We start from the raw sequence: 22,938 nt of genomic DNA, 5'->3' as shown, positions 1-22,938 counted from the left end.
GGCTAGGCCCCAGCAAGGTCAATAGTATTTCATGCCATGGTGACCCCACAGCTCAGCAGTGGTCAGTATGCATCTACTCCAGGTACCTCCACACAAAGGATTCATGTGCTAATTAACCCCCTCCCCCAATCATGACTGGAAATGGGTGCTTTTATCATGAGTCCTGGGATCCTCCAAAAATATATATGTAGATATATATATATGTAGATGAGGCATAGAGCAGCCTGGTTTGGTTTCACTCCATGGAGGATGGGGCCATGCTAATTATATGTAAAAGGTGAGAGAGGGGCCAACAGAGGCATTCTGGGTGAAATGTTTGGGGCCCTGTTTGGTGATGTTTGCCAGACATTTAAGGCCGGTGAAGAAATGGAAATAATTGGAAATGGGAAAGAAAGGCACAGCTCAGCTGTGTAGTGGCTCACCATGACTTAAAACAGAGCTGGTGCTGAGGGGGACTGCACTCAATGGGTACTAGCAATTATTTTATTTATATAGGTTGCACTGATCTATTTTTGTGGTAGGCTCCCATTGGCATATTTGCCCAATATGGGCCATGAATTTTATGGTCATGCTCAGTGTTGGCTGCATTTAATTAACTTCACATTTGGTTTCCATTATTGAGCATATGCTGCTTTCAGTAGCAGTTCAAAGACAGACAGTGTATTTAATGTGGTTTCCTTGTGTGCGAATGTAAGATGAGGGGCTTTCCCCCCTATGCTGATTAGGGGAAAAAACCTCATCTTGCATTTGAGCAAATATGGTAATTGAAAGTTACTTCATCAAAGAATTTACCCACTTAGTAGAAAATACAGATAAAGAATAATTTTTTAGAGACAGGGAAGTGTAATAGAGAAATTAAATGACTTCCCTAAGTTTTCACTGAAAACCCAGAGCAGAAATAGGAGCTGAACGCCAATCTCATGATTAAACCACTAGTCTGATTCAAAAGACTCTTTCCTTTTATTCATTATGCACAATAGAAATCATAGAGGAGTTATCAAGTCCAACCCCATGCCTGAGGCAGGGAAGGTCTTGTGTGCCATGGGGGACTAAATCTGTGCCATGGGCAATATTAGCATTACACTGAGATAAATCGACCAGAGCAAGCAAAGAAAAATGTTAAGAGTGGGCCACCTTTTTAACTATCAAATAACTTGAGTGTAAGCCTCCAGGCTGCTTTGCAAATTCAGGTATCAAGAATAGAAGTAAATTATTTTCTAGATGCTTGGGCAACAAAGCATTTAAGGGTAGGAGAATATGGCACCAGCCCTAGGTGCTGATTTAGAAGGACTGCCAGACTGGCAGCTGCCAGAGAGCCTGTGCCACTGCTGCAGCAAGTGTCAAACTGCCATTGCAGTGGCCTGTGTTTAGGGAATTCATGCCATAGTAGCAGTGGCGATGTATAGGGAGTGCATGTGCACCCCCTGAGAGTGCTGGTACACCCCCTGACAGGCTGCACTCCCCACTTAGGTGATGGGCAGGTGGGAGCACTGGTGCCCCCCACCCCATGAGTGCCGGCTGGGGAGTGGAAGTGCTGGATGAAGTGCCACAGCCACTTCCAGGAGTGCTGCGGTCACACTGGCAGGTGAGATTGGCCACAGGGGACCCCTCCCACCAGTTGGCGAGATTGGATGTGGCGGGGACCTTCCCCCCTGGTTGCTGACTGGTCTCTGACTAAGGTGGCACCAGTCACCCATGCATAGTAGCAGCTGCTCCTGTATGAGGAATTAAGCATTCAGACAACACCCCTGCCCTCAGCACCCTCCCTTCTCTCCCCTTACCTCACTCCACTGCTTGCCTGATTTTCTAGTTACACCTCTGTTGCAAAGGTGATCATCATTGGTAATCCCTTGCAGTCAAGGATTTTCTTCCATGATTGTCTTATCTGTGAGTCCAAAGATGGATGACAAGGTCTATCCAGATTTGAAAGACCATTGCACCTTGGGCACATGTTTCTGTGCAAGGTGGCTTCTTGATTCAGTCTGTAACATGCTGTTTCTGCCACTCCCACATTTCCATCTCCTGTTGTCATTGTAAGGTTTCAAATTACTAAGATCCTTGCAGAAGACTCTTCCGCTTTTTGGCATGGTCCTGGGCAATAGTCTCCCATGAGTTAATGTTGATGTTGCATTTTATCAAATTGGCCTTGAGGCCCTCCTTAAAGTGCTTTCTCTGCCCTCCTCTCGAGCATATGCCTTGACTGAGTTGGGAGAATAAAGCTTGCTTCCGGACTTGGGTATCAGACATCCAGATGACATGGCCAGCTCAGCAAAGTTGACACTGGATAATCATCGTCTTGATGCATCCACAAGATGAACATGAGCCTGCAATGCGATGCTGCGGCTAGTAAAGCGACCAAAATGCTGGCGTGCATCCATAGATGCTTCTCGAGCAAATCCCGGGACATCATTCTCCCCTCCTACTCGGCCTTGGTGAGGCCGCAGCTGGAGTACTGCGTCCAGTTTTGGGCTCCACAATTCAAAAAGGATGTGGAGAAGCTTGAGAGAGTCCAGAGGAGAGCCACGCGCATGATCAGAGGTCAGGAAAACAGATCTTACGATGATAGGCTGAGAGACATGGGACTCTTTAGCCTGGAAAAGCGTAGGCTCAGGGGTGATCTGATGGCCACCTATAAGTTTATCAGGGGTGGCCACCAGGATCTGGGGGAACGTTTGTTCACCAGAGTGCCCCAAGGGATGACGAGGTCGAACGGTCACAAACTCCTGCAAGACCGTTTCAGGCTGGACATAAGGAAGAATTTCTTTACTGTCCGAGCCCCCAAGGTCTGGAACAGTCTGCCATCGGAGGTGGTTCAAGCACCTACATTGAACACCTTCAAGAGCAAATTGGATGCTTATGTTGCTGGGCTCCTATGACCCCAGCTGACTTCCTGCCCTTTGGACAGGGGGCTGGACTCGATGATCTCCCGAGGTCCCTTCCAGCCCTAATGTCTATGAAATCTATTAAATCTATGATGCTCATGGTGTTAGCTTGCAAAAAGACACTAATGTTGGTGCATTTGTCTACCCACTGGATTCAAAGGATCTTCTGAAGGCAGTACTGATGCTACTTCTCCAGAATCTTGAGATGTTTCCTGTACACTGTCTACATCTCAGCTTCATATAATAAGGTGGGGATCATGACTGATAAACCATGATGAGCTTGGTTTCTGATTTGATGTCACAATCTTTGAACAGTAATTTCCTCGGGTGTATGAAGGCTGCACTTGTACATTTCAGGTGATGCTGGATTTCTTCATCACTGTCAACCAGTGTGAGAGATGGCTTCTGAGGTATGGGAAATTCTCAATGTTCTCCCAAGTCTCGCCATGAATCTGAATTACTGGAGCTGGGGACTTCTCATTAAGAGTTTGTTGATTAGTCTTCTGAATGTTAAGCATCCGTCCCATTTTCTTGTATGCCTTGGTAAAGACATTGGCCATTGCCTGAAGGTCTGCTTCTCAGTGAACACACACTACAGCATCATCAGCATACTGGAGCTCAATGACTGAGGTCAGGGTGATCTTGGTTTCGGCTTGGAGTCGGCTGAGATTAAACAATTTAGCATTCATATGGTAGTTTAGTTCCACTCTGACTGGAAGCTTACTGGTGCTTAGATGTAGCATCACAGAAGAAATATTGAGAAGAGTGTTGGAGCAACGACACAGCCTTTCTTAACTCCTTTTTTTTAACCTCAAATGGCTCTGTGATAGATCCATTATTGAAAACCACCGTTCTCGTATCATTATGGACCAGGCAAATAACGGTGAGGAATTTCATTGGGCATCTGTACTTCAGAAGAAAATTACTTCTGAAGTATTCCACATGTCTAAAAAGATAGCAGCTCTTTTCTTATTGTGTATAGTTCGGGTCACTTGTGCTCGAAAGAGTAACCCATGTAGAGAAGAGCTACTAGGACAACTGCAGAATAAATGAGTGTGTCTTACAAGAGGAGAGTAAGAAGCTTAGCTTGTTTAGCTAGCAAAACAAACTTTGGGAGGAGGTATGATTACTTGATAAATACATTAGAGGAAAAGAAAAGTATTGCGTAAGCTAAAAGACAAAGTTGGCATAAGAATAAAGGGGTAGTTACAACACCCATGAATAAATTCAGGTTGGAAACTAGAAGAATGTTTCTATCCATCAGAGCAATGAGTTTATCAAACAATTGATGGCAGTAGTAGGGGAGCAAAAATCCCTACCTACCTTTAAGATGGAGATTGATCAAGTCACAAAGGGATTTTGGGATGCAGGGTGCCTGCAATACAGGTAACTGGACACAGTGACTGAAGGTGTCTTTTCAGTTCTATTTTTCTTTACTTGCCAATCTTCTCATACCTCTAAAGAATAGCACGGTGGTCTAGACTTTGAGATACTTTACAAATTCACCCCTTTGGAGGTATCATTATACATCCTTCCCACAGCAGAACACAAAAATTAGAGGTCCCTAGTCCTACCAGGGAAAAAACAAATCAAAAAAAGTTGGGGAGAGAGAGCACTAACTGACTATGAAATATGTATTCTATATCTTCATACATAATAGCTATATACACACACAAAATGTACACACTACATATTCATTTCCTTGATATCAAGAGGATCTCCAAATTTTTTCTTACATTTACAGCACACTTATGCGTATCTCTAGAGTAGGTTTTGTATTTTATTGTTGCATAGTCGAAGCCTCTTCTAATTACAACAGGAAATACAAATTTCCTTGTCTAGTTCTAAGCCTGAAGCCCACTAGTGCATGCAGCTGTCTACAGATTCAGATGGAATTCATAGCAATTCAGAATGAATCCATGGAACTCAAGGACCGAGATCCTCAGTGGAGGTCAATCAATTTAGATCCTTTGAACTATATACACCATCTGCGGAAGAGCTACACTGATCTACAGAAACTAAGTATCTGGCCCAAGTTGCTCAAGCACTTCCTGACTTTCAAAACCAGAAAACAATTCTAATACCATTTAATAGTTGCACTGCAGATGAATTGAGAAGGTTTGCTTATGTGTACCAGCAAAAAGTGGAATGAAGAAGCATTCAATGCAGACAGCAACAAAAAAGGATGGATTTCTATATTTATAAATAACTTTAGGAATGAAAAGAAAACAAGTGGTTTACAATATGAATTATATTTTAAATTCATACTGCTAATTAAAAAGAAAAAAATGGAGAAGGGAACAAACATTTCCTTACTGGTAATGAAACTGAGTAAAAAAAGTATTCTGGCAGGAAGTATTAAGCACTTCCTTCCCATCAATTCTTCTCCAGTCAATGTTCAAGTCAAATGCTGTTGACAAAAATGGGCTATTCAGTTTTGGTACATTAAAGCCCTTCAAGTTTAGGATCACAATTGCTACAGGCATCCCCATGGCTCATCAGATGCACTGTCTGTTGAGTGGTCTACCAGAAACTAATTTTCACACCCGTCAGGCCTAGATTAATACCCCTGCTAATTGCACTTTAGGAATGGCCAATTAGTTCTAGTTAAACAGCTTTCATTTGGAAAAGGGAGAAGCAGCCTGTTATCACCATCAGGACTCATTGTTCCACTGAATAGATTTGTGCTCAAAACTGCATGTGCCTTAGACATTTCATTGGCATCCCTGCTGTACACGACAGCAATAATGCCATTCTCCTAGCTACAAGTCTACTTTAATGATGATGGAGACAGTAGGGGAAACAATGCTTGTAAAAGGAAGATAAACTACTATATACATGGACTAATTTTAAGACTAAGCACTGTTTATCATAAAGCTATTTTTAATACTTTGTAAATTCAGATCCATTTTTGTACTGAAAGCATAATGCCTCACCCACCAGAAAAAAAACCAACAGCATAACTTTGCTGAATTTACAATATGGGTTAAGTTACAGTTGTGGCCTTGAAGTAACAACTTGAATACTGAAGTGTCAATAATACCTATGGAATCTTTAAAAACAAAAGTCAGGGTCCAAGGGTTATTACCATGATTCATCGGTAAACATAGCAGGAAGGCTAGTTAATAAACACCAACTAATCCCTTCAATTACAGCAATAAATTGTTCAATTGGTTATATGTCTACAAGTTTTGCTCCAAACATCACTGCAAACTGTTTAATTAGCAAACTGTTGCATCACTTGACAAACAGATATTGGCAAGGTCTGAGGGCCACAAGATCCCTTAAGAATTAGCAGTATTTATTTGGTATTTGTCTTGCTTTCTGCAGGGATTCAGATTTACCATATAGACCAAGTACACCGTAGTGGTTTTTAAGTCTTTTTCAAAAGCTGTTCATTCATCAACATTTGTATTAATGGAACGACATAAAAATAATAAATTAAATAAAAAAAAAAATTATTTCAGCACAGTTCTTTATGTTTTGAAAGAAAATGAAAACAGGCAGATTAACAGCAAAACTAGGTTGACATGTGTGAAGCTGTCCTTTGTATTTCATATTACACAAGCCAGCAAACTTATTTCAAAATTGCATGTTCTACAAAATAAACTTTAAAATGAAAATGAGTTAATTCTGCAAGGTGCTTAGTATTCAGAACTCTGAATTATTTCAGTGAAAACCTGTCTGTTCTGAAAGGTACCAGTAACTATTACTTACTATTATGAACATATGGTATATGCTAACTTTGCACATGCATACGTGACCAAAATGAGAGAGTAAAAAATGACTAAGTTTTGCCACATCTGACGTCAAAGATAAAGTAGCTTCTGGGGATAAAGTTTAATATCTGCTCTCCCAGAGCTCCAAAGTTGATTTCAATGAGCTCTGAAGTAGGTCCATAGGGTATTATAGGCTATCATCATCAACTACTAGTAAAAAATTGAGAGATATGGACAGTGGTTGGTAGGTTTTTACAACTTTATCTTAAATTAAACTTTAGATTATATAAAACAAATAGAAAAAGGAGATGTGAAATCTGTCATGTTATACACTGAAAGAAAATTATTTTTTCTATGGGGATTCTCTGCAAAATTTAACAGAAATAAATTTATTTTCAGTACCAATAAAAATAGAAGCAGAAAGAGAGTATAGTACAGTAACTTGAATTCTTGTGGCAAACAGCAAATGCATATATAAATCATTTGTTTATTTAAATATGGAAGCAATCAATAGAAACTGATGACTCGCTCTCAATCAAAAACTCCCTTTGGGAGAGGCTCTTAAAAACAGATGTATGCCACAACCTACAGAAGCACGTGGTTTCTTTAAATGCTATTGAATGTAATAGAAGTTAAGAACCTTATTTTATCTTTGAAAATCAGGATCTAGATTTTTAAAAAGTATTTAGACACCTAAGGATCCACCAGATGCACCCAAGGGATTTTCAAAAGCTCCTGGCTCCTTAACTCACTGAATTAAATTTTCCCTAATTAATTTTACCTATAAAGTCAACTGGCTAGAGCAGTACTTTTCAACCTTTTCAGATCTGAAGTACCCTTCAACAGATTCAAGACACCCCTTTATAGGCTTGAGGCACCCCTTGGAAAATGCCAGCTCTTCATTTTCACTCTTTTTTTCACTATAAAAATGATCTGTTGCAAATAACTTAGACATGCCACCACAGATTGTAATGTTTTGGAAACTCTGCTAACATTGTGTGGCACCCCACAGCTCCCTGGTTGAATCACTGGGCTAGACAAAGTGAGTCTATGGCCCAGTAGCTAGGGAAGCAATGGGGGGTGGTCAGGTTCAAATCCCTACTGCAGTTGATATTTACTAGTGCACTGTGGAACAACTTCAGCTGGAGAAATTGAGAAACATGCCCAGAAGAGCCAATGGCCTAGTGATTAGGATACCTCCCATGGGAAGTAAGATACCTGTGGTTTAAGCCCCTGTTCCAAATCAGGCAGTGGTAATTTGAAAGCAGGCCTTCCAACTTTTAGATGAGGATCTACAGCCTAGGGTATTGGGTAAAATATGGTTTGTGGGTATCTTTCTGGTCTTTTGTGAGAAAGGACTGACCCAGCTGGTGGATGGGATAACCTGTGGAGCTGTACCACCACTAAAATACTGTCTGTGGGTCTTGGAGTTGATCTGCAGACTGCATGCAGGACTGGCCCCACACTGTGCAGGGTTGGTTTGTGGGCCCAAACTAGCCTGCAGACTAGCTCCAGGCCACTGGGCCTGATAAATTTGACACCCCTAATCCAAATAACTTTAAAACTCTGGGCCTTATACTCATTCCAAACCACACTGGTACCCAGGGACCGACCTCCATTGACCTCAGGAGTCAGTCACTGGATAAGACCCATATAATGTCCTCCAAAATATATGTTATCCCATATAGTGTTAGGCCCAAAAGAAAAAAATGATTTAAATATACTGAAGATAAAGGCTGTCAGCCACCTCCTTCTTTATCTATTTTTGGTTCTCGTAGAATTTAGAACTTGGTTCTCTCTGTACGTAAGCAGAGACTTAACTTTAACCATGACAGTAGTTCTGCTAAATCAACGGGACTAACTACAGTATTAAAAACTTAGGGTAAAATTAGGTACACGATTAAGTAGCTTGCTAAATCAGCACATTAGCTTTCCCCACTTGCAGATACTATAAATCAGGGGCAGTCAAAATGGGCCATTCTATCCAGCCAAAAGGGCCCCTAAAAAAATTAGAAAATTAATATTTATCTGCCCTTGGCAGCCTGTCATATGGCCCTTGATGGCTTGCCAAAACTCAGTAAGCAGCCCTCCGCCCAAAATAATTGCCCACCCCTGCTATAAATGCAGGTCTGGTACTACAAACTAGATTGACAACCCTGTAAACTCTTAGGCCAATTTTTCAACTGACATACATTAGCATAGTTCTATTGAAATCAATGGACCTACAGCAATTTACACCATCTAAGACTTTATTCCAAAATCTTACTGAAAAAACCAAGGAACCTGAACCCAATGGTGGTGTTCTCCTGCAGTGGAGCCTCAGACAGGTTTTTATTCTGGAGGCTGTTTACAACCACTTCATAACCTTTGTACTCCAGACAGTCTTTAGAACTTACTCTTTGTGCTATTAAGGTTAGAGATTATGAATCTTCCACCCAGCCAGACTATCGTAAATATTTAGCAGGTATGCTGCAACTGATTATGTTGTTGTAAAATGGATATTGGTACAGAAACTTCTATTCAAAAAGCAATTTTAGAACTTACTCTTTACAATCAAGGTAAGAGGGTCTTAAGCAGGGCAGTACATGAAGACTCTGCTTTGAAGTGTCCAAGTTATACTTATTTAACAATTATAAATATTTAGCATAAGGACATTCTCTCATTTCAGATTCTTAAATCTCAGATTTACTTCAAATCCTGAAACTCACTCAGACTCACTTTAGTTTTTGACTGAAAAAACCTTACCATTTCTATACAAATTCACTTAAACCTAATCTACAATTTACAGAAAAATCCATTTAAATGGTCAGAGTATGGCTATATCTCCTGAGTAATGTTGCACATCTTCCACTTAAATTAAGTGAAAGCCACTGTGAAATTCAGAAAACAGAGTAGTTATTCTTTTAGGATTGGTATTATACATATTTGATCCATTTCAAATACGTACATTCACCTTTACTGTATTTGATCATTTATACCAACGCAATGCTTTTAGTCATCATACCAAATAACACCCATGTATGAAGAGTTGGTTAAGATAAAATGATACTAATACATTAATTTTGGGCTCTCAAAACAGATTTTGAAAAAAATAATTAAAAAACCCCTAATATAGAGGTGTTTAGAAGATTTTCTTTTAAATGCTGTGAAATATTCCCATTGTCCACTAGCAGCTTCAGTAACATGACAAACATTAAAGTAAAATTTACTGCTAAGCAAAGTAAAACTGACCAATCTAGTTTCATTCTGCAGTCAGAGTGAAATGAGTGTATGCTGCAAATAAAAGTGCATGACAGTTGAAAAGAAAATCAGGTATTTTATACATTACATTTTGATCCTTTTTCACTTTTAATAGCAGAAGTCAGGAGTAAATTCATTAAATGTAATAGTATTATAGTAGTTTAACTGAAAAGAATTGCATGCCTAGATTACAGTGTCTTAATAGGATAGGAAATGTTTATTTGAATAGCAAAAATACCTTTAACTTGTTAAATTCCATTCTAAAGTTTTCTTGTGAACAGCTATTGCTATTGCAGAGGCCACCTGGTTACAATGCTACTGCTTTATTCAGGACTAAACTATCTTATTAATTTGTAGTGAAAATATTCTCTATCTTATTAAGGGAAAAAAGGTTACAGAATCTAGATGCAGGATAACACAAGCAAAGAGGAGAAAATTGTAAAGTGCTGGATCTCTATTATAGCATTCTATCCTAAATATACAAAGGTGGAATACCAAATTACTGTGCCAATAACTGAAAAAAGACTAAATTATATTGATTCTGTGTTAGACACGTTTTAAAGCCAAGAATATTACATACTGAATTTCAACTGTCTTTGTATAGAAAGTGAGAGCTTGGAAATGTTTTGTGAGAATCTTAATTATTTTTACATGTATATAAAATAAATGTTGCTCTTTAAATAATAGACATGCCTGAATTTTAACAATATGATTAAGGCCCAAAGTTTCTCTAAAGTTTGGGGATCGTTCAGAGGCAGAATTTCCAAGTCTGAACCTCCTAGACCAAATGGGCTGCTATTATGGTGCTTCTGTTCTGAAAAAAATTACTTGTCTGAGGAGTTTCCTTCATAGTGGAGTCCAAAGGTTTTCTGTCATCTCAAGTAATTAAAAAAATAACCATTTCAGCCATTACAACTGAATAGCAGCAGTTTTCACAGCACAGTACACACACAGCTTTAAATCAAGTTCATAGAGTTGTCACTCACCTGACCTACAGGGTTTTTGTCTTCTATAGAACATGTGGTGTTTCGGTACTATACTGCTCCTTCAATGGCTGTGCAGAGTATCTCCACACAGTAGCTTCCTGTGCAAAACATTTTCTTGCCTATTTCTTTCCCAGTTCCTTGAAATGTGAAAGCAGAGTTATGCCAGCTATTCTAAGCAGCTTTATACTGCATTGGGCACCTGTTCAGACAAGAGCTAGTTAAAAAAGCAAAACAACAGCTGAATGAGGTCAGCTACTCTATGAACTTTAGGATGTCCAGGGAGACCCCACTACCCCCATGCATCCCATTTCTATTTGAAAATAGCAGTTCTAGTAATATGATGCCTTCCTTTCCTGTTTGAAAGACAGTGAAAGCCCTCCTGCTGCATTGAAACTGTCTTCTACTCTCCCAAGACCAAAGTCCCAGTCTCCCTGCTTGCACTAAGCCTCTGTCTGCAGGGAAAAAGCAACTCATCTTATGCTAGCAATATTTGTCTAAGGAGCACAGGTTCAACACAGACAGTTAACCATTAACTAATCCTCACAGAGCTCATATTACATTTGCCATACAGGCTTGTTAACATGTTTTTAAACTCCTGTGCAGTTTAGGATATCCACCTTTCTTATTCAGTTCTCCATCAGGCATCTCAAAATGCCATAATAAACGAATGAGCACAACACAGCAGAATAATCCAATGCCTACAAGTGAAAATCACAATGCCACCTGAATTAAGGGTGGATAACAGCTTCATGTTTGGGTAAGTGGCACTGGTTAGATCAAAATACATATCGTTTGGAATTTCACTTACTCATCACAAATGCTTAATATAGACACTGCAAAATGATAAGAAATATACAGAAAAGCACTAAAAATGCAACCTTCACATTTTCATATTTAACAAAGACATGAGCAGCCCATTGTCACAGCAGCACTCTCCCTCTGCCCCACCCCAGCTGATCCCGGCCCCAGGCAGGAGGAGCACTGCTTCACCCACCCCCACTTCCAGCTGCTGCTCAGGAGAAGCCAGGTCAGACACATGTGGATGGGGTGGTGCCTGCTCTAGCTGGCCCACCTTGCTTCTGCACAGCAGCAGTGGTGCCTGCCTGGCTCACCATGCTGCTATGTCTGCCTGCGGGACTGAACCCCACATCCCATCGTTGACTTGGGGGGTGCTTCCAAAATACAAATTTGCCCAGGGTGCCATTTTCCCTTAGGACCGCTCTGCTGACACCACTTAGTACAAAAGGGTTTTTGTCTCTTCCTCTGATACATTTACAGGCATATCTGTATTCAAAGTCTAAATTTAATACTAGAGGTTAACAGCTGTCAACATATACATTTTATGTTAACACATTTCTACAAATTTTATATTTGTACGTTTCTATAGTTATAGGTCAGGTACAAACATTACAGTTTTACCAGAATAAGTTTCTATATGGGTATAGAAACTAACCTATACCCATAACAGAACAGAAGTTGGGTGCACACAGACTGGTTTAAAAATGGCACAACCCTGTCTAAGATTTGCACCCTCCACCAACAAAGGGTGAATGTGTGTTTTGTTCGCTACTGATCTAAAATATACCACCTACAGAAAATTGTGTAACTTGGATCAATTCCACCTCAGGCTTTTTGAATGTCTGTACCTAGCCTTATTAAAATTATCCATCACTGAAGGGTGTTGACCCTGCAAAAATACAATACAAGAAGTATTCCGTGCCTCAGAGAGCTTCCAATCTTGACAGAGAAGATGAACAAAGAGTGAAAGAGAGGAAGTGGTGTTATTCCCATGTGACAGATAGGGAACTGAAGCTCAGAGACATTAAACTTTTAGTCATGTAACAGTGGCTTATCAGCTTTCAACTTCAGTGGACCTGTCCCTGGGTACCAGTGCCTACTTAGGCAGAGCCACCTGCAGGATTGAAACATAAATAACTTCCTGAAAGTCATTCAAGAAGACCTACAGAGATTTGGGATTTGAGCTTGTATCTCTTGGGTCTCACTGCAGTGTCCTAAATACAAGGCCATCTTTTCACTTTTTTTTATGTGCATGCAGCTCCTTTTGTACCAATTAGGGTTACTGTATTTCTGATTTACATCACGGTAAAATCAGTATCTGGGCTTCAGGTTTTTGCATCTATCTAGCACAGATAAGATTAAAAAAGAAATAAATTGGGGCCCTGATTCAGCGAAGCACATCAGCATGTGCTTAATTCCATCCCTATTCAGTAAAGCACTTAAGTATGTACTTAATTCTCATTTACTTCAATGAGGCTTGAACATGGTTAAAGTTAAGCCCCTACGTAAGTGCTTTCTCAGACTGGAGCCTACCTAAACTGTGATCTAAAAGAATAAAAATTAGATCAAAATTGTATCCAGTGCAGGTTGTCTACAGATTTAAAGTTAAGAAATAAGAAGATAAATGAGTGCGGAACAGTATTTTGATACATGTGTAATAGCTTTTTAGATCCAGAGTATAATGTGTATGAGTAAAGTATTGTATTCAGTTGTATGAGTAAAGTAAATTATAATTTAATTATAAAGCATTTAAAGACAAAATTAACAGAAAAACAGGAAGGCTTTAAGAGAAGAGAATATCTGGAAAAAATTATAGCACAATAGGAAGACAGGACTTGGAGGGAAGTTCTGTAATAACTAGTAAAGAGGTTCAAGTGAACACAAGCTTCCAGTGTCAGGACGTATTCACCATCAGTAGATACCACTTTAAATGCTGTGCAATACATCTCCCATCTTTCAGTGAGCTGTGTGGGTGAAATCAAGCATAAGAATGGTCCAGCTCATTGTAGGACCAGGGCCTAGGGAACCTTTAGAGAGAAAAACAGCAACTCTGAGATTTTCAGGGTGGCAGTCAGTGTTATATCAGAGAAGAGAAAATAATGCATTATTTAAAAAAAAGTTAAGTATATTTGCCAATGGTCTTATTTTTTTATGCACTTTCATGCCCTTCCCTTCTGACCCTCAAGCCTTCAATAAAGGTGGTTCTTCAGTGATAAGAGACACTGACCAAACATACTCTCTTTACTGCAGGGTTCACTGTTCAAACTAAAGGTACGTTGCCTGTTTCAAGGATATCCCTATCAATTTGATTGACACTACCATAAAGTTGGAAAGTTGGTAGTCAGGAAATATACCGGCAGGCAAGATGTAGACATATTTTCTATTTTACTAACAATTCACCCCTAGAATTGTCCTGAAGATACTTACTCTCACCCAGGTACTAAAATCATTCTATTTCTAGCAAATGCTTATGATCCATTCACTATACTTCCTTTTTGGATACATGGAACTCGATTTCCTTAAAAACAGGGGTGTCAAATTTATCCAGTCATGTAGGCAGCATGAGTGGCATGGGGCTGGTGCACAGGCTAGATCCAGCCTACAGGCCCTATCTCCTTACCTCACTTCTAGCATCCCTGATTTGGTGGCTGCTTCAGCCCACATTACATGCAGTGCAGGTTCTGGAGCAGCCAGAATGGGCCAGAACAGATGCAGTCAAGCTAGAGTAGCAGCTATGCTGCATGAAGTGCCGGCCCCATCCAGACTGCATTAGAAGAATGGCTTCCATTTACAGGTAAATAACATTTCTGATTATTATAATTCTAAGAGTAGATAAACTATTCCAATAAAAAATTACTCAATATTTCTAAACTCCTGTTACTTCTTAACTATCAGCTGATGCTGTTCCTACCCTCCTTAGGAAGTGTGGGTGTTCTATAGAGTAAACTGGCAATCACTAGAATTATTTCTTCTACTTTTTGATTTTTGTGGATAGAAATACTCTTTAATGATTAAGGAGCCTTTTTAAAAGGTCTTACACATAAGTTTGACTTTATGTACTGTAAATAGTTCCCTTGAAGATGTTGGGGTTACATTACATAAAATTCAAATGCATACATATTTCTTTGAAGGATAGGGGCCTAAAATCTAAATATCAACTAGCCATTATCATTCTGATGAATCCAACTCAACTGTATCTATGGGATTAAAAAAAAGGTTATAAAGGTGCTTTAAAGATGAAAAATATTATACAAGTGCATGTGTGTGTATATTACATGGGCAACTGGAAGGACAGCAGGGCTAGAAAGGCAGATTGTACAAACTGACCTGACAATTGCCATAGAAACCACACTTCATCATTAGTAGCTGTAGGGTTGTGAAGTCTTACAAATTTAAAGTTCCCTCTTTTTGGTTAAAGCCACTAGACTGTTAAATGTGCAGGTCTTCAACTTTAGGCTTAAATCTATTCTCTGAAAGAAAGACAGATAAGTCTCCAGGAACAAGCAGTATCTGCTGTAGTGATGTATACTTACTGGGTGTGTCTACACGTGCATTTACGCTGGCTTAAATTTACTCCACAGTAAGTGGAAATAGGCCGACAGCTACATGTGCAGGCATTAAAGCACAGTAACACTGTGTATGGACTGACTTGAGACTAATGTTAGTCCCAAGTTGGTCCACACACAGTGTTACTGCGCAATAAAGCATCTACACATGTGTTACTGTGCAGTAATTAATTGGGCATACATTTGATACCTGCATGCTCAAGTTGGCATAAGTCACCATATTTACTGCACAGTACGGGCATGCACATGTAGATGTGCACCCATACTGCACAGTAATTTCAGTTACTGCATAGTAAATGGTCACGTGTAAACATGCCCACTGACAATTTCATATGAAAAGCTCAGGAATATGATGGCTGGTTCTGAGAAATGATAGAGCCAGTTAACTGTTCATCAGAAGTAAGGCAGAAGGCAGGGTGGGGTAGCACCTTGAAGACTAATTGTTATAGAATGGCATCTCTTTGAACCAATAAGTCTTTGAGGTGCTACCCTGCCTAGTCTTATGAAAAATGGAGAAGGAATAATTATAATTAATACCATCTTCCACAGAAATACATTCAGTAATAAAATAAAGGGGTTGTATATGTATGTACAACTTTATATGGCATACTTTAAGGAATAAGGATAGATTTACTGGCCAAGGAAAAAATAGCCTCAAAAGGTTTAGAATGATATAAATATATTTCCAAATTTGCCCTCATGGACATTTTGTTCATATATCAGTTTTCTTAACATATTCAACTGTATGAAACACTATGAATTTTGGCAAATGTAGGAACAGGGTGGAACATTTTAAATATTTTGTGTTTTTTCTCAGTCAGGCAGACTTTTATATCTAAGAATATGTTCTAAAAGAAAAATCAATCTGTTTTCAGCATTTATCTCATGTTCCCTACTTCGTCAGAACTCCATTTCTATGGTAATGTAATCCTTCTGATCTACCGAAAAAAGACTGTTTGCAAACACATATATTGATTAGCAATACTTAATTTATATTATTGTTAGAAATACAACATTTTTCTTTGTGACAGTGGATTGCTTGCAGAAATCAGTAAGGATGCAACAGAAAGTTGTTAGTTTGGATGACTGCCTTTAACAAATAGAGAATTCATTCTTCCCCCTCCTCTCGACTTGTCTTTATCATTGGTAGCAAGAGACTATTTCCCACGATCAAACAAATACTCACTTTTCTCCTCAAGAAACTCCTAATAGTGTTTGATCCCCAGAACTTTTAGGAGAGCTCTGAACGTGAGCACTGCTTTCCATCTTTGCAACAGAAGCTACTTGCTGTTCTGCCACTTTAAACTGGGGATCTCAAAACTGTCTATGTCAATAGTAATATCAGGAGGGGTCACAAGACATATCCTTTGTCCTGCTTCTGCCAGTGTGGCAGTGGTCATGGCCAATGATTAAGACAAGAGGTAGCAAAAGGATGAAAAATGATTAATCTGTATTCCAGCCATCAAGGGGGTAAGAAAGGTCACCCCACTTTCCTTCAATTGTAATCAGACTGGGGTGCCTGACATTACTTGAACTACTGCTTCTGCAGAATTATGGAACACTCTCTAACAAAAAAGAAACTGGATTGCTTGGGGGAGCTATAACATGTATTCCTATGGTAATGTAAGATAGAATGCTTTGATCACCTTAGCTACCATCCATCTTTAACTGATTTTAGTAAGCCCACCTCAACAGAAGCATCAACAGAAGTACCAGCAGGCTTCCTCTGCTTAGACCTAGATGTCAGGCTAATCAGTTTGATCTGACAGATTTTAATTAAATTAATTAAAACTTTTCTGAATGGACTTGATTAGCATTCCATGGAGGAATCACTTATTAAATGAAACCTAGCAAGCATAAGTACTAATACCCACTCCCCATGAGGAATTTCTCATTGTTGTTTTGTTTTACTTAGAAATTAGCATTTTATAAATGGATGGTGTTTGATATATAGACAAAACCCTAGTAGCTATTACAACAGGCTAGTAACAATAGCCTCCAATAAACAAACAAGAACATTTTCAAGTTCTTCTGCAAGCAACTGTGCTTTGCAGAAATTACTCCCACCATCCATCATTATAAAAACAATTATTTTGTCCAACTTATTTCCATAAAAAACACCAGACGTAAGTTCTAGTCCTTTCCAGTCAGGTTCCCTAACTTCACTAACTCAGAGAGAGGTAGTCATGTTAGTCTGAAGTTAAGCAGAAGTTAAGGTAGGGGTGTACTTTATAGACTAAATGAATCAGAGATGCATAAGCTTTCATGAGCAACAGCTCACTTCAGTAGATGCTAGTGAGCTATTACTCAGAGAAGGGTATGCATCTTTGATTCAGTTAATCTATAAGATGTACCTCTACCCTGCTTTCTGCCTTTCCTTTCAGCTCTTCTGAAAACACAGGAGACACACAACTGAAGGTACATTTTACCAATGCAGCCAGAAACTGACCTGACAATAACAATTCACTCTTATCCCTTACATTCAAATCAAAGCAAAGATGCATTATGATCAATAATGACAAAATAACAATGAGGTGTTCACCAATATAGGACCACTTGCACCACTAAATCTGTGCAGCTCTGGAAGATGGCATGTATCAGTCAAAGGCAGTATATCCTTATGAATTATGACCACAATCTTGCAATTGACTGTGGACAGACTCCGGTGCTTGGGCAGAGAACCACTGGGTGGATCTATATCAGGGGTGGGCAAAACATGGTCCAGTGGCTGGATGTGGCCTGCGGCCCCCCCACCCCCATTAATAAAATTAATATTTATCTGCCCCTGGCTGCCTGTCATGTGGCCCTGGATGGCTTGCCAAAACTCAGTAAGCAGCCTTCCACCTGAAATAATTGACCGCCCAATCTACATGTACAGTTAGCATGTAGCAATTAAGTCCAGTGCAGATCATGCTGGAATTTATTTCTCCTGGGCTCAGTGTGTACATGTCCACCTGGGACTGTAGCATGTTGAGCCAGGGCAGAGTAGTGCTGGGCTGGCAGAGGGTGCGGGGGCGGGGGTCAGCCTGCCAGGCAGGAGCTGCTCCACCCTTGCTCAACATGCTGCAGAGGGACTGGCTGAGCCATGTTAACTAGCAGGCAGCTCCCACACTGTAGTAACCTTGTGCCCCAGCCAATCCCAGTCACCATTTACATGTGCATTTCAGTGCACATAACTACTCCACTGTAGGATAGTACTTGTCCTAGGCAGTACTATCCTACAGTGGAATTAATTAATTTACTGCGCCCTAATATGGGTGTATGTGTAGACAGTGACATTTTACTGCAGAGCTAATTAGTCACCTCTGCCGTAAAGCATGTGTGTAGGTGCAGCCACTGACTACAAAAAGACTCCATGGCCCAGTCCAGGTGTGCAGGCATGTGTGGTTTGTGGCACCACAAACCTCTTTGTGGAACCATGAACTGTACTCCTTGCACGTTAAATCGTGTACGGCACTGCTAATGAAGGAAAAAGTAGCACGAGGCATGTCAGAGTCGGCTTCACAGCAGAGCCCCCATGTTGATGCACATGGAGAGAGGGAAACAGGCAGCCCACGGCTGCCTGCTCCCCTATCTCTACGTGCCACTCCCCAGCTGGATGGGGCACAAAGTACCTCAGTGTGGGGTCTGCCTGCTAGCTAGTCCCCATACTGTGGCACCCTGTGCCCCAGCGCCCCCCACCACAGCACATAGAACAGCAGGACAATATGTTACACTGCTAGAACTCGGTATTTTTTATTTTCTCAGTTCGCTACTGAATTCATCCTTTTTTTTCAGGCTTTTAATGAAAGGACAGATTGAGGGACAGAATGGCTTACTGTGTGTGCTAGAAATTCATTTTGTTCTTGTATTTTCTAGTGGCTATGTATTCTTTTATATTTTTAGGTGGAACGAGTTGACTTTGTCAGATTTTTTTGTTTGACTGTTGCACTACACATATTAATAGGTACCTAAAAGATCAGGTAGGTGTTCAGCGAATTGTTCTATCAGAAAATGCTATATTGTTGGAAAAAAACCTTTTTATGGAAATGTATAAATTTTGATGAAATTTCATTTAGGAGGGAAAAAACTGGGGGTAAAAGTATTTTAATAAGAGTAACATTATTCATTTTGACAAATGTTTCATTTTGATTTTTTTATGTTAATTTCCCTTCTTCAATTTCTTTTCTTTTATGTTATAGAGTGATTGATTGAAATTGAAATTAGACTAATTGTTTTCAGAAAATGTTTTTCAGGAACATTTTGATTTTATTTTAATTTTGTTTCAGAATAAACAAATTGGAAAAAACACAAAATTTCCTATGAAACAGTAATTTTGGTTCCTGCACAGTTTTGCCTATACCTCTGTTACTGAGTTGGGGGGACTGTAGGAGAATATTGAGCTCTTAATGACTGCCATTGACAGAGCTTGAAAATTTGTATGCCGTTCATTAGCCTATTTTTTTTAAAATAATGGTATCCAATATTCCCTAAATTGAGAATCTGATAGAAACAAATATTTTTAAAGATGTTATATGGAGGGAATCCTTTCTTGAGTATGCACTAACTATGGTAATTTAAAAAAGCGAACAAAAAACAAACAAAGAAAAAACCAAAACCAAAAGGAAAAGTCTTAGAGTAATTTTTAATTAAATTACTTTGAAAAGTAAACTGGCTCCAAGCTTTTCCCCCAAAAGTTTCCTTGCTATTGTTTCTCTCACTACCTGTTTCTCCTCTACCAAAGATTGTTTTGGTTTTAATTTGCTACTAAGGAAGGCAACCCAGAGGTTATCAAGAGATTCCTGATTCAACCTTATCATGAGAAGCAGGGCTTCCTGCTGTAACTGAGGTGAGGCTGGTGAGCTGATGGACTGGGTGGCTTTACCTCCCAAAATTTCTTTTGTTTCTGGAGAAGTGTCAACACACTTGTTCTTTACAAAGCTTCAGTCATGTTGAGCTCCATAGTTACTCATTCTGGCAAATGCTGAGTTAGGAAAAACAAATCCAAGGTGGTAAGATAATTTTACTTTGAAAAGAATTCAAGCTTAAAAGCCTTCTAAGGAAGAGTGAAAGCCAAAAAGGAAAAGAAAAGAACAAGAGAAGGATGTGGAAAGAGACAAGTAAGAAGCCAAAGAGAGAAGAGCAAGACAGAAGAGGGCCTGAGGGAGGAAAACTAATGAGGTAAGAGGAGGTAAAACTATTTTGAAAAAGAGAAAATAGTGTTATCAAGCACATTTTTAAAAATTCACAAAGAAGGAGGAATAGGGAGATATAGCACAGGACAGAAAAAGACAACAATAATTTATTAGTTTTCCCACACCCTTTTGTTAATAAACCACTAATAAATTTAATCGCTATGCTATAAATACCATTAGAAAATCCTGCATTTTGTCTTGTGGGAGCCATTTGTTTTGGAGGTCATTTGGTACTGGTTCAATAAACAGAAGTCGTTTTGACTTAGCTGGTGATGATTCTCAATTCAGTTTCCTAATGCCGTTTTTCTGATGTTAGAATCTCAATTTTCTTTCACTCTAATGGGGGATTAATTACCATATAGTTAGTTACACATGGTATTAAGAAGGTTTGCAGCTACGCGCAGCTGAGGCATTTGGCTAGTTTTCAGATGCATGCACATATCGAGCCAAATTCTACTCTCAAATATATGTACATGTACAATATCCAATAAAGTTATTCTAATATCCAATTAAAGATAGGAATGTAAATCTATCAGGATAAATGTGTGATTTTTGTTTGGCTGTTCCTACAGGGATGCATTTTTTTTCCATGGGAGGTTTCCAATATAGAATATTTATAAATAATGAGGGGAAAGAAGAGATAAACCAAAAGGAAAAACATTCATCTTCCATTATATATGAAACAGAACAGAAAAGTTCTGTTAAATAAATGATACCATATAGGTTAAGATCTGTAACAATATGTAAGGAAGGAAAAAGAAGTCACTGCAACTGACCTTCATATTCCCTCTCTTCTTTCATTAACGGTCCACTGAGGTGATCCCTGGCCAAATGCAGGCAATTCAGAGCCTGTCATAAAATTACAAGATGAATTAGGGATTGTTGCCACAAATTTATAGCTACCAAGGACTTTCCTGATTAAATTTTCCAGACTTGAAAGTAATGTCAGCAGCAACAGTCTTAATTTAGTCCAAGATCAGCATCACAACAATTGAGAAGAGAGATGACACTTTTCCCTTCAAATTATCACATGATTTGATCATCACTATTTTCTTCTCAGTTTGAATGGTAAGCAAATAAATGTAACACTAGAGAAGGTAAGTCAGCTTGACAGTTATTCCATACACAAAAGATAATTGCCAGAACTAGCTTGGGCTTTTTGCACACTGTCAAGCAAAAAATACCACTCACATTTCTCAAAAATTATGCTAGGAAAAGCAGCTATTGTATTTTTTCCAACTTTCTATATAACAACACTTATTTAAAATAATATAATAGCCAATGAAATAGATTAAAAAGTGAGTACAGATGCATATATATGAACATTCCCTAAGGGTCTGATCCTGCATACATGTATGCATGTAAGAAACTTGACATACATGGGCAGTTTAAGTGAAACCACTAATTATACACACATTTGAAAAAAATGGGCCTTGGATGGTGAGTGTGTTGAAACAAGAATCAGGTCTTATCTACCTGAAAGATACACAGCAGTGCCTCCATATTGGAAACTATGTAAATTAATCATCATCAGGATAGGTTTCTTGAATTTTATCAACTCTTGAAGAGACTACAACCCTGAATGTTATATTACTTCCCACAAAGAACTTCATATTTTTGTTCAAAACATGATGTAAAAAAAATTCTTTGCTATTTAATGTTTTATAGTTTTAAGTATTTTTATCTAAAGTAACTAAAAATATAAAACATTTTAAAAATGCCTAAAGTCCGAGTTCTCAGGTAGGGTAGGGTGGGGAAAACAGAGTAAAGTCGCACTGAATTCATACCTGAAACACTTTGACCTTTAAACAGAACCTTCTTCCTCCTCTTAGGCATAAGATAAGTTCAGCAAACAAAATTTCACCCAGTAGGTTGATACACAATGGGCTAAAACTATTGACTAGTTCATGAACCACTTTTGCTAGAGAAAATCTCAAAGCAATTTTGTGAGGAGAGATGGATTCAGTATTTTAGATGTGATGGTAATAGCACATCTATGAGATAAAGCATGTTCCCTCCAATTTTGATTGATAATAATGACCTATAAAAAAGTTGTAAAATACCAGTTTTAAGATAAGAAATTCTGGTCAAGATGGCTTTAGAACATACAGAAAAAGATCTATCCTTTTTAATTATTTCAGACAGACTGCTTCAGTTTGGTAACCTTATATTTCAATGCTTTCTATGCCAAGTCTTAGAAAATTATAGGCTTAAATCAGAAATGCAGAGACTATTAATGGTTTTAGTTAATTATTAAATGCTTTTAATAATATGCTTAATGATTTTTAACACTTTCCTTTGTTAAGGAAAGGGAAGAAAATAAGAATGCCAAATCATGATAATTTGAAAGCAAAAGTGTTGTCACTCGTTTGTCATGATGGGGCAGATTTTGGGCTAACAAATCAGTCCTCTGTTACTGACTTTTTTTAAAACACTATTTTCTTTTGTCTAAGTTAAATAGTTACAGTAATTAGACTTTATTTTAGATATTTTGATGACAAAGGCAAGAAATAATTATAAACTAGGGTGAGCTGGGAAGAGAAACATAAGTGTACAGTAATCCAGTTCCTTCC

At 38.8% G+C, this 22,938-nt stretch overlaps 1 protein-coding gene across 5 annotated transcripts in view; it reads right to left on the bottom strand.

Moving 5' to 3' along the window:
* PRDM1 (PR/SET domain 1) overlaps positions 1-22,938 on the bottom strand; it is a 128,628-nt gene that overhangs the window by 53,759 nt on the left and 51,931 nt on the right. The window contains exon 2 of one of the 5 annotated variants that reach the window (XM_090037317.1): positions 21,142-21,214. The exons of the other annotated variants lie outside the window; for them this stretch is intronic. Coding sequence (XP_089893443.1) covers positions 21,142-21,147 — 6 coding nt within the window. The 5' untranslated portion in view covers positions 21,148-21,214. The remainder of the gene's footprint in view (positions 1-21,141; positions 21,215-22,938) is intronic. 5 annotated transcript variants of the gene reach the window in all.

The sequence above is a fragment of the Crocodylus siamensis genome, chromosome 1, assembly GCF_052110815.1.
Source record: "Crocodylus siamensis isolate JL-2025a chromosome 1, ASM5211081v1, whole genome shotgun sequence".
Classification (NCBI taxonomy): domain Eukaryota; kingdom Metazoa; phylum Chordata; order Crocodylia; family Crocodylidae; genus Crocodylus; species Crocodylus siamensis.
This window is presented reverse-complemented; position numbering and strand designations above follow the sequence as displayed.